At 36.2% G+C, this 13165-nt stretch overlaps 1 protein-coding gene across 2 annotated transcripts in view; it reads left to right on the top strand.

Annotated features, from left to right (window-relative positions):
* The window catches only part of LOC132931018 (uncharacterized), a 52367-nt gene that overhangs the window by 28640 nt on the left and 10562 nt on the right, over positions 1-13165 (top strand). The window contains exons 2-5 of one of the 2 annotated variants that reach the window (XR_009662318.1): positions 3477-3615; positions 6743-8146; positions 11355-11453; positions 11546-13055. Coding sequence is in view for 1 of the 2 variants with exons in the window: in XM_060997198.1 (XP_060853181.1) it covers positions 3505-3615; positions 6743-8146; positions 11355-11453; positions 11546-12361 (2430 nt within the window). In the remaining variant the exon portion in view is untranslated. The remainder of the gene's footprint in view (positions 1-3476; positions 3616-6742; positions 8147-11354; positions 11454-11545; positions 13056-13165) is intronic. The other variant, XM_060997198.1, reaches the window with a different exon arrangement.

Here is a 13165-nt window from a genome sequence, read left to right on the forward strand (position 1 = left end):
CTTCGTTTCAAACGATGTTTTTAATCGTTTTACTTTAATTATTTTTCTCCATTTAATTAATATAATAACCACTAGACCACAAACTGTTTGGTTCAGTAAATTAATTCATTATCATTCGCATATTTTTATGAAATTAATAGAAACATAATGTAAGTAAAATTGTTTTGTTATAGGTACAAATAAGAGTGAAATTTAAAATTTGATTTTATCTTATTTATTTGATTTATTTGTTAATAATAAGTATTAATATCCAACAAGTTATACCTAACTTATAAGTAATAACAATTTTTTTCATTTATTAATCGAACATTTGCCATTGAATCATTCGTATAATCTTTTTATCTATTTTAAATGTATCCATTAGTATTCTATATCCTGTTTTTCAGTTGACTATCTGCTTTATTTTTATAGTTTTTCTTTTTAATTCTCGAAATTATTTATTATCTGTGTTATGTAGATGGCTCGTCTTGTCAATTGGTTTTTGTATACATTTATTTTCATCATTTTTATTTTTTATTGCATATAGTTCTAGGTTTTGAAGGGCTATAAAATGTTATCTCTGAATCTCATCGATGTAATTTAAACAATTTTGTTGTAACACGCAATAATTTGCTTTCGTGTTTACTATTATTTCTTCAAAAATGCATATTATTTATCGCTTAATATTTTATATGATATCATATAAATACGTGATGATGGATATACTTGTACAATATAGATTTTTGTAATTTTAACGATTTGTATCCTGGGTGTTGTTATCATATTTTCAATCACCACGTACACTTACCAATAACAAAAACAACGGAAATGACCAGAATATATTGTCTGCGGCTACTATCTACCCCGCAGATGTAGGTGCATTATCGGTAATAATAATTAACGTACTATAAACCCTTATAAACTTTAATTGTACTTAATATTATAATATAATGTCGACTATAAACTGCAGTCTGCACTGTAGTTTTCACCATTATTATTCTATAGAGATTTATATTAACATTTATTGTCATTATTTGACATTGATTTTTTTTAACCGATCTATTTATTTTCTATCGCCCAACAAAGAACGCACATCTCATCAACTTGCGCATAATATATTACATTTGTAGAATACCATACACCTAACCGCCTATTTGGGTGTTGCAATTCAGCAATGTTCATTTGTATAAATCGTAAATCGTATTAAAACACGCGTTCATTTCGATAACGATTAAATGCGTCACGCATATATTTATGCATATTATACTCACGCGTAAGCGTAATATACATTTTATTATAATTTATCATTTATTACAGAGTGATTATCTAACACGTAGCATTTCGGCATTTGTTGTTATTTCAATAATATTCACATTGGTGTTACATGCAGCATTATTGTCCAATATCTTGTGTTGTCTACCTAGTGTACCTACCCATAATCCTGTTGCGCGCAAACGGTCATTAATGTTATTAATTATTACTATATTTGTTAGAATTTCCATGTTTTCCGAGTTGCTTAATCTAGATCGGACAGAGTCCGTGAACAATAATGATGTTTTTTCTACATTTGTTCCGTATTTTTGAGAGACGTTCACTTTTAATACTTTATAGTATATATATATATATATATATTATATGTTCGTATAATATATGTGTATATACGTGTACGGCTGGCTATTGTGTGTTTAAAAATCTTGATCTAGGCCATCTCGACGACGTGGTAATTAGTGTACGAGTAATAGGTACGTTATATAAAGCGTGCGCGGACATGACGTTAATCGTCGGTTCACATGGTCTAATTAGTTAAAAATTAAGTTTATTATTATTATTCTACTATTTTTCGTTTAATTTTTTTTCCTATTATGGAATACTCTTTCGATTAAGATTAAAATTCTACCAGATAGACGCGCTACAATAACTGATAGATATATAATGTAGTATTATAAAAAATTCGACTGCGTGTACGACTATAGATACGTTTCTGACTCTTCGATATACATATAACATAACGGCGATGGTATTCATTTATAGGTTACCACAGCGTAACATACGACTTTCACGGCCGCAGTGTGCCATTATTTCGGGGTTTTCAGACTGGTTCGATTTCGTTCGTTTTATTTATAAATCCGAAGAGAGTGGGTGCAGATCAGTAGCAGCAGCGTTACGAAACCAGTTAATTAAATATAGTATTTTTTATTTTGCGCAGAACTGCAGAAGGTCATCGTATAGAAAACTGTCTGGTACACACGAACATTTTTTTTTATTTTAGCGATAAATGATCGATCGATGAGACGACGACGCCTTTCGTACGCGCTAAGCGGCCGTCGATGGGTATACCTGTATTATACCTATTCCATCTATAAAACTATATAATAGTATATTCTACGATATCGCACGAAATCAGGTCGTTGGCGGTATGTGCGTGCGTCCGTATGTGTGCGCTAGCGTGTGATCGACTAGCGGTTTCTGTGAGCTGGAAATTGACCACAGGTTCCGATGACTCGAAATAATTTTTCGTGTGTACCGGATACAATACAAATGATATCGTTTGTGTTCGTCCGTACATGCACAGTTATATTATATTTTCTCGGTGAAGTATATATTGTATATACTAAAATGATTTGTGATTTTTTTCGAAATTTTATTTTTTCATTATTTATATCCTTATACAGAGTGCGAGAGGTTCTCCACGTCCTTACGTTCGAGAGAGGGGTCACGCCGTGACTCCGGACGACAAGCTAAAAAATAATGTCCACGGACGATTGGTCTCGGTGCGCGTAAAAGAACATAATATTATATTATATTATTCGTACATGCGGACGACAGCAGCTAATAATGCGTGAAATACAGAAAACAGTTGTGTTCAAAATGCAGGACTGTTGTTGAACGGTCCATAACGTGTAATGCACACATATTGTATATTTATTTTAAAATAACAGGAAAGTATTATGCTTATATTATAATAATATATTCGTTGTGTATGTTACTGCGTTCGGTGGACCAGCACTGATTTGTACTGAAATCTAAAATAATACTATATTGACGTATATACGTGTAGTTTGTATGTTTGTAATGCGACTATGTGAGTATGTGTCAAGTGGACGTGTACGAAAAAAAATTGTGTACAATATTTGAAATCTCGCTCAAAACCCACGGAGGATCGCCTTGAATATATTGTTATTTCTTTTGCGAATTTTAATGGCAATATAGGTAATATATGTGATTAGTACGATAACCGGAATCGAGCGATTCGATAAAATAGGATTTATGTATTGCATTATGTTACGTCGTTATGTACTTAAAATAGTATATTACATGCTACTCTGTGCAAACGAGTTTTTGTCGAATCGGTTTTGGACCGTTAACGTGTATTTCTTATGTACGTAATGTACGTAATAACGAATAATGTTTTTCGAAAATACAGTTTACGTTTGCTTATGTATCTTAATAAAGTTTCTGTTAGGATGAACTAAAGATGTTTGATTTTTTGTTTACAGACTTTGAGGGGCCTCGAGCCCCCGTGGGATGGACTGCCGTGGCGACGAGCTCATCCAACACAATAACAGAACGGCGGCACAAGCTGTGCCTTTTCAATACCTTATCAACGAACAGGCAAAGTCTATCCTCGCTCTACAGGTCGGTGTAAACATTATTTCAATCTTTTTTTGTTTTTTACCAACTAATGTGTTACACAAGACGTGTTTTGAAATCGATAATTATCATCTCGTTATAGTTGCTTATATAACTGTAAATATTCACGTACCCCTATAGGTATGTCGGTGTATAAAACAATAATTAATTATAAAGAACCTAATACTATTAGAGTATTTCTAAATTTGTTGTTAATATTAATTATATTATACTATTCCCAATTACTAAAGGTTAGTTTAATTTCAGTAGATATGTTGCTTATATTATATAATGCAAGATAATTTAAAATACTAAAAATGTCGTAAATAATTCTTTCTAATGGAAAGGCAGTTTCGTAATTTTGAATTATTTTATTTTATTATGTTAATGTGAACTATATAATATTAATTTAATCTTTTATAGTAATAGTAAAAATCTGAGAATGCTTTTGATATTAAAAATTAAAAAGATTGCAACATCACCGTGTTTTTCTACGTATTTGATTAACTTAGTATTTTGATAACAATTCATATTAACTATTAAGTTGAATCAGTAAAAGAATAATTGTAATGTCTTCTTACCATACGTTCCTTTGAATATTGATAATTAACAATAATATTTATATATATAATAATAATAGGTTGTTATAATGTAATCGGAGATTCTTTAAATTTAAATAAAAAATACTTTAATTATATTTTTTAAAACATCCTGATTGAAAATATTGTTTTGGTGTACTTATATGCTATTAAATTGTGTTTTAAAATGTATAAAATAAATATTAGTTACTAGAAAAGTCGAAAGTGAATCGGAAAACTTATTATTATTATACGTGGTTTATTTACAATTCCACTTTCATATAAATTACTTGCTGTTAGGGAAAAATTATTGAAATTTATTTCCTTGGGCTATAATATTTTAAATTAAAAATTACCTTATCGTACCTACGATTATTATTTTTATTTGGCTATGGTAATCTAACACGTGACTTGCATACATGACCCATTCAACCGGTTTGCATATTTTCGACAAATGAGGTAAAACAAAAGTTTTAGCTTTCGATTTCCTGTTGATTAAAGCCAAAATCGTCATGATCATAAATGAATTTCGTGTTTCGAAAGTAAAATCTATGATGTACGTATACGGGCATACAGGGATTACAGCAAGTTAAAATTTTCAATTTCTTTTGCAAGTTATTTTTAATTTGTGTTCTTACAATAAAATATATAGATAAAACAAAATAGTCATAAAAAATAATTGCAGGTACCTATTTGTTTTATATATTTTTTTTTGTACAAAAATAGGCCAAATATAGTAATTTTTCGTGGTTAAAAAGCTAAATAGTAATGGCTTTTTAAATTAATTTAACTTTGTCTATAATATATAAAAATTCATCAAGACCAAGTTTTTTTTTTTTTTTAATAATGTTTGCAAGACAAAGTATTACGTCGCATATTGTTAAGATAATATTTAACAATGCAATTTTTATTACGTTTATCATTATTCCATTTTTGTAAAAAATTATATTGCGAGTAAAATAAATATTTTGCACTTAGCTATATAGAATATACGTATATAAATATATTATTTCCCAGTGTTGAAAAATGAACGTATTATATCGTTCAAATTTGTCTATGAATTGTAATTTTATATAGTAATTAATACATTATTAATTGAACTACTAAACTACATAATATCAAATTATTTGAATTATTCTTCAATAAATTACAAAATATATTTTATGTCGTTTGTTTTTTTTTTCACTTTAACATATTAATGTACTTATTTCTTTACCTAAATGCATCTACAGTATATACTGTGTTTTTACATGTACTTAGGTAATAGGTATATTTATGATACCACAGAGGTGTGGGTTCATAAAATAACTATGATTATATAATAAAAATATATTATTAAGATTTTATTCATTAAAAAAATCGGGCAATTTTATGTTTCATTATTTTATCTGCAAGGTTTTCTATTTTTTTCATTATGTGGTCACTTATAACAGTCATAGTGAGAGTTATATTTTAAAATTGTATTGTTCTTTTAATTTTAATGGACCTTGAAATGTATTATTACTATTAATAAGTTTTAATTCAATGGCTTCGTGAACGATTTATTATTATTTTTCGTAAATAATTATAGGTATTATTGTTATGACTATTGGTTAGTAACTATTATTTTTAATGAGTTAAAATGTACAATCACATAATGGTGGGTTTGGCATTTATTTTAAATGCACAATTATAATTTCCTCGTTAATATCTAGGATAATTTGTTCGAGTGTCAATTACAAATATTTATTTTAAATACTAAATAATAATACAATATTTTCGTTTTAAGTTATATGTTGTGTCCAAATGATTAGCAAACGTTACGCCCTTACACCTAAAAAAATGTTTCTTTGTAGATTGGATTGCACGTGAGAACTCGTATGTTTTGCGTATGAATGTGTAATCGATAGAGAAACACAATGTAGGTATTATAGTGCGTTTTTATATGCTTAATGGAATCATTTTTAATTTGGTTTTTAATCATAATAAAAAAATTTATCTGCAGATATGGTACACGCGATTCGACATTTGTCTATAATTCTAAATATGGTTCGGAGGTATAATATGTTTACGGTTTGAATCCCACCAATTGAATAAATAAAACCTATTCGTTTGATGTGTTTTGGAATAGAAGTACATTATGCGTACTATAATAACGAATAATTATTATTTTTGACCGAATCTCAAGACCAACTATGGTTTTGTTCAGTGTAAGATATCGCAAACGATTTGCCGCGTACGACGTGCGCATATGTTTATATATGTATTACGAAGAAACAAATGTGGGACGTATATAATAATAATTTAAACTGTGCAGTTTATTGTTGAAAAATGTAAAAATTATACTCGTTGAACTAATAATATATACCGCATATATTACACCGTATATACCCATGTTTTATAGCCTGCTCTAACACGTTTTAACAGTATTTATCGCTTGGCTATAATAATATAATAAGTTCATTCTCGCAGCCTCTAATAAAGTATAACCGACTATATTATTATAATAATATAATACATATAATATGTATTTATGTATTTATCAGCTGACGCATGTATCGTTTGGAATGTTTTAGGAATTACAGAATGAGGTCGGCGCGCTGTTGGAGTTTAGGGACCTGGTCATGGACACGTTCCCGCACCTGCGTCACAAGCAGGCGTCCAGCCCGGAGCCGAGCTCGGGGTCACAGGGCGTCGGTTCCGGGGAGAGCCGCTGGGAGCCCGGGGTGCGGGTCCGCCGGAAGTTGCAGGGCCCATCGTCGGGATGGATCGCCGGCAGCAGCGGGGGTGGTGGATCCGGTGGCGTCGGACTGGTGGCCGCGACTGGGACGGCACCGCGGAGCCGGAGCAACAGTCACGGGAAGGGCCCGAAAAGCGGCGAACCGGCGGCCGCTTCGTCGGTGGGCACCGTGCAGGACAGCGGCTTCTGCACGGAGAGCAAAGACAGCAGCTCGACCAGTTCGCGGACTACGATGACCACCAAGAACTGCGGTAAGGACGACGACGAGGACGAGTTGTGGAGCCTACTGGAGATGATCCAGGACAAGGGCACCAAGCTCAAGCTGGAGGTGGAGTCGCTGCAGAACCGATTGCTGGTGGACGACGAGCGGCTGCGGCGACGCCAACGCCGGTTACGGTTGCGGCCGTGCCGTAGCCTGGACGACCTGCAGCCGGGACCGCGCGACGGAGACGACCTACGCACCTGCTGCAGCGGCGCCGATTACGACGTGTTCCGGGTGCACGTGGCGAACGTGAAACGCGAACGGGACGCGCTGCTCGACCGGGTCACGGAAATGGAAGCGGAGAGCCTGTCGAACGCGGCGCAGATCCACCGGCTGCTCGCCGAACTCAAGGCCGTCGTGTGCGAGAACAGAGAGCTCGAAGAACGGCTGTGCGGTGGAAAGTCGCCATCGGCTGCCGCGGCCATAGCTGCTGCGACGATCGCGGCGAGAAAATCGTCATCTAGTCATAACGGCGGCGGCTTCGCTCCGGTTCAGCCCGAATCGTCGACGGGGCCCAGCTCGTCGTCGGCCGGCCGCGACGCGTTCTACACGCCCAGCCAACATTCGGCCTGCAACCTGTCGTCCATCGAACTGCAGTGCGGCAAACTCCACGACGGTTCGTCGTCCGCGTCCTGTGCGTCGTTGTCTTCGTCGTCCGCCATCATTGACGACGACGACGACCGGGATCGGGACCGTCACCGGTCCAGGAGGGTCCTGCTGGTCCGACCATCCGACCCTATATCTCGGAACCTCGAGGGCCGCGCTCAGTCGCCGGCGTTGGAAATTGGGTCACCCACGTTCGCCAAGCGATTGGGTGCCCTGGACGGCGTCGTCAGCAGTCCTGGCGACAGGATTGGGAAACCCCCTGCACCGGGATTCAGCACGCCGTTGCCCAAACGAACGCTGGCCGCCATACTCAAAACGTTCAATCCAATCGAACTCCAGCGCCACCTCATCACCGTATCCTATGAGAATAAGGTGAGTTATAATACTACAGATCATTTATAAAACAAAAATTAATATTTATCGAAATTATTAGTGATATGGTAGTAGTAAAAGTCAGAAAAAAAGTTTTTTTAAATAATTACCCACACCTAATATAGAAATATATTTTTTTTTAATTAATTTTTATTTTTATTAAATACTCAAAATAAATATAATTAATGCATCATTTGACATGTAAATAACAGTTGTTGCACCTCGATGTTTTGTTACATAAATCCCGGCACTGATGCCGTTCTATTACGAAAAACTCCGTCAAGTCGGAATATCGATAATAATGCAAAAAATAGGTACAATAAATATTCTTAATTTTGATATTCCGTGGAATAGTCTAGAAGTCTTTTTTAACCACCTTCGTGCATTACACTTCGGGTTTACATTGTTTTTGTGTGTTTTTTCTTTTCACATCGCTCACTTATAATATTATTACTGTTTCTGATGAGTCATCACTCGTCATCTTAGGTTTATTTTTTACTTTCGCACCTTCTAGTATGTCCAGAATATACGACTCGTAAATCTGTTTTTCCCCTTACAAAATGATACAGCTAAAAGAGAACAATACATATATTATGTTATCATAATACTAATGAACGTTTTCAAATGGTTCCAGTTGACAAACTTTGTAAGTATGCTCTCGTTCTTCCTATGAATAATGTATTATATATATATATACATTATCTCTAATACGAATTTCCTTGTGTAGTAATAAACATATACTCTTTCAATTTACAACAAATATTTATTTAGATACTTTCTTTGCGGTAAAGAGGCATGCTAAAAGTTTTCTATTTGCGAACACGTAGTTCAATTTGGAAACCACGGATAATCTGTAGGTTATAGAGAAATCTAGAATAAGATCAAAACGTAATTTATATGAGCGAGTGTTATGAGGGATTTAAGTATGTAGATAACCTATCCGAAATTATGTTTACATTTAAATCACGTGTTTTGCTCTGACCATAATGTAACTCAAATATTGCGGCGTGTTCTCCCTCAACGAGCTGATACAATTTTCTTTAGAGGATATTGCCATAATGGTACGTGATATGGATTTTCAGTTTTCACTATAAGATTTGCGGTCAATAAGAAAATATGTTGAAATTTTTCTCTTATCCTACCGTACGTCATATTATATTTTATTCCAATAGGCAATAACGAGTCGTATATAATTTATATTTCATTGCTTTTACATTAGTATATCTATCAGTTTGCTTCAATAAAGTAACACTTTATTAAAGAGTTAAAGATGATTTATGATTATTTATTTTAATTGCTGCAGACTTTTTCTGGACACGCTCCCAAACCCGCATTAAACACTTTCGATAAATACGCGTTGAATGTCGTTAGAGTGCAATAATTGCGGGCGCAGTTAAGTGTTATAAATAGAAGATAAATGATTGAAGTGATGTTACGACGCCTATAAACATAATATAATATAATTTCTAGTGATTGTGATAGAGTGATAGACATATGGGGGTGTCTGATTAAAAAAAATTTAAAAACTACATTCAAAATTAGAAAGACGGTTCGGCAATATTAATCGACCGCCCACCGGTTTGTAGAACCCCTTTTGTAGTGTAACGTACGTTCGTATTATTGTCGTTATTATTATTATTATACACTATACAAATTTTGTTTCTGAACCCACATTGACATATATTTACATTGAAGTTTCAAGTTCGTCACAAGTTGACCATATACGTGCACTGCGAGTGATGCGTAAACCCACGCGTTTTCAATTTATTACACCAAACCTATTATTGTAGTGTGTATAGTAAAGGTCTTCATTGTTTCGACTTTTAATTTTTCGGTAGGCGGACCGTATTGCTGTTTTAATATTTCATCTTTAAACACGCATACAAATATGATTATGCACTTTTCAAGGATACGACGTTTATTTATCTCTACAACACATGATTTATATGTATATATACTTTGTCATCGAAATGCAATAGTAATAAATCGCTGCGTAGAGCCGATAATAATTAATTATCCCGTGGCGGTGACGACGACAATATTATTATTCCTGCATAATAGATTATTATTACCGTAGTGAATTCGTACAACGGCCGATGTTGTTTTTATAAACGCCGTTTTACGCGTACAGCGATTGCAGATGATTTCTGAATTCGAATACGTTTTTGTTCAAAAAACAATAAGCTTTAGGTCTCGTAGGTAAAATAGGCATACAATTGGTATATGGTTATGTAACCGTGATTCCTGAACGCAGAACGAAAATCCTAACCGTAAAATATAGTATAGAGCGTTACCTACCTGGCTATCAAGCATTAAGCACATTATATATAATACGTCATATACTATTGTACCAGCCACCGGGTATTCGGAAACCGAGCCAATTAGAAACACAGTCTTGGTCATCTGGGACACCGCGGTGGTGATGCAGTAGTAACTACTAGTATCGAGCATTCGTAGAGTCGCTGGCCCGACGATAATTAACTGACCTCAGCTTGTACTTGTGAGTGCGTGCGTGTGTGTGTATGTGTGTGTGTATACACTTTCGCAATATTGACGAATTAACGTTATAATAAATCTTTGTGTATCTGTATATAGTACGGAGAATGAAAAGTGGCCAACGCCCTTCGACGAGATTAAAGCGGGACTCGCAACGTTTGACGCAAATGAATGAGAGGGAAAAACACTATAACAATATATATAACTATACCTAATCTAGTTCGGGTTTTATGATATGAACATATGACTATATTGTTGTGTGTTCGGTCGACGCGTATTAGATTTATGGGGTTTCGATGACATTGACCATGATGGGTTTCGCGATACGCGTCTATATACGTATTTAAACATTGTATACTTGTATACAATAATATTTAATAGGTACGAATAAAACATACGATTGCATTTAAGTATGACACACACGCGCTAATCACACAAATCTATTGGTTTTCGAAAACGTATTTAACTATTATAGAATTACTACTAATGGTTATTAATATTACCCTAGTATGTATCAAATATCATATTATGTTATGTATACTATAATGTCACTTGATTTAAAAATCTATACAATTTAACTTAGGGAATTCAAACCTCACTACAGTCTTTAATAACTCGATAAGCTTCACATGGCATATATTGTATAATATATTGTACTTTACTAGGCAATGTGGGAAACTTGAAAATATTGTTAACTTGTTTTGTCTTTCAGAATCTCGTCCGTCAGATGGAGATGTTGAACATTTCGAAGAGCAACGTTTCCAACGAACTGAACAAGAGCAAAGAGGACAACGAAGAACTGAAATTCCAAGTGAGTGCCATACCGCGATGACGCTAGTTGCGTTTTGGTGGAGGGGTTGACTGTATATATTCTAACGATGACGTCATGCTTGTTTGTTTTAGCTGGAGGAGAAGCGCATCGAGCTGGAAGGGACTATGGCCCGGGTGAGGTTGTTGCAGTTGCACCAGGAACAGCAGCAACACGGTCCTGTCGTCGCGGGATCGCAATCGGCCGGCACCGCATCCACCGCCGCTACAAACAACCAGTGGCTGGACCTGGTTCCATCGAATCCGATTCTACCTCAGATTGCACTGCCAGGAACGCCGTCAGCGATGGTCTCCACACCGCACGCGAACAACAACCACCTGCAACAACACCACCACCACCATCACCACCTCAATCACAGCCAGGACGAAAACGGCGGCAGCAGCAGCACCGAGTCGGCTCATCAGACTCGCAGCGGCGGCAGACACGGCGCGCAGCATCAGCCCAGCAAGATACCGGTGGTCAAGCCGTCGTCGTGCCCGGTGCAGCCCAGGCCGACGTCGTCGTACCGCGGCGGTGACGCGCAACAATGTCAGTCGTGGACCAAGTGCAAGTCGGACCAATCGTTGCCCCGCAACTGGGAGTCCATCAACAACAAGAGCAACGGCGGTTCGTCCATCGGCAGTGGCGTAGGCAGCGGCGTCAAACAGCGCGGTAGCAAATCCGAATCGTCGCAGAATCACCACTTGCAACAGCACAGATCCCGAAGAGATTCGGCCGGCGGCGGAGCGTCGCTGACGCGAGCCAGATCGCAAAACAATCACGCGCACCAACGCACCAGCGCGGCGGCTGGCGGCGCGGCCAAAGACTTCAACAGGACCGCGTCGGCGGCGGTGACCGCAGGTCATCAGCTGCAGCAACTGCAACAGCCGGCGGCCGACGATACCAACAAGGTACGGCCGACCAAGAGAATCGCCAACATATTTAACAATTGGATGCGGAAATCCTAACGGAAGGCTTTTAAACACACACGCTCGGCCGTATATATATTATATTATAATATCATAATATATGCCCACGACTCGTCCGATTCCACGACGTGTGCGCATGCGCACGTTTTCAAATACATACACATACACATACATCGTATACTATTTAGGCGCACACACACGCATACACACACGCACGCGCCAATTTATGTCAAAATAGTGTATGTATATATAATATGATGTGTGTGTTTGTGTGTGTGTGTGTGCAGAACCCACTGCGAAGTCGACGAATATATTATATCATCGTTATATACATACATATATATATATATACATATGGTATTCTTACACGTTTACGTGCGTACGTGTTTTACCTTGTATATATATAGATATATATAGATACATACCGTATATATTATATTGTCGCACCACGCTGTTCCGATCACCGATCACACATCGCAGTCACCAAAAAATCTGTTATATAATATAATATACGAAAAAGGATTAGCTTTTCGACGTGTGCTTGGTTGCTTCTTTGGACATTACGCAGTAAAACAAATATACATATTATAGTACATATTCATGCATATATACGCATAACGTGTCCCCGCGATTACCACACACATTCACACTCGACGACTCAAGTCGGCCGAAACCCGTAAGTCTGATAATTTTTTTTTTGTCTTTTTTTTTTGTTTTTTTTTTTTTTTTTACTAAGTTTCAAATATAACCGTCTTCTTGCCCTTTTTTTATTTACATGTTATTTTG

The sequence above is a fragment of the Rhopalosiphum padi genome, chromosome 4, assembly GCF_020882245.1.
Source record: "Rhopalosiphum padi isolate XX-2018 chromosome 4, ASM2088224v1, whole genome shotgun sequence".
Taxonomy (NCBI): domain Eukaryota; kingdom Metazoa; phylum Arthropoda; class Insecta; order Hemiptera; family Aphididae; genus Rhopalosiphum; species Rhopalosiphum padi.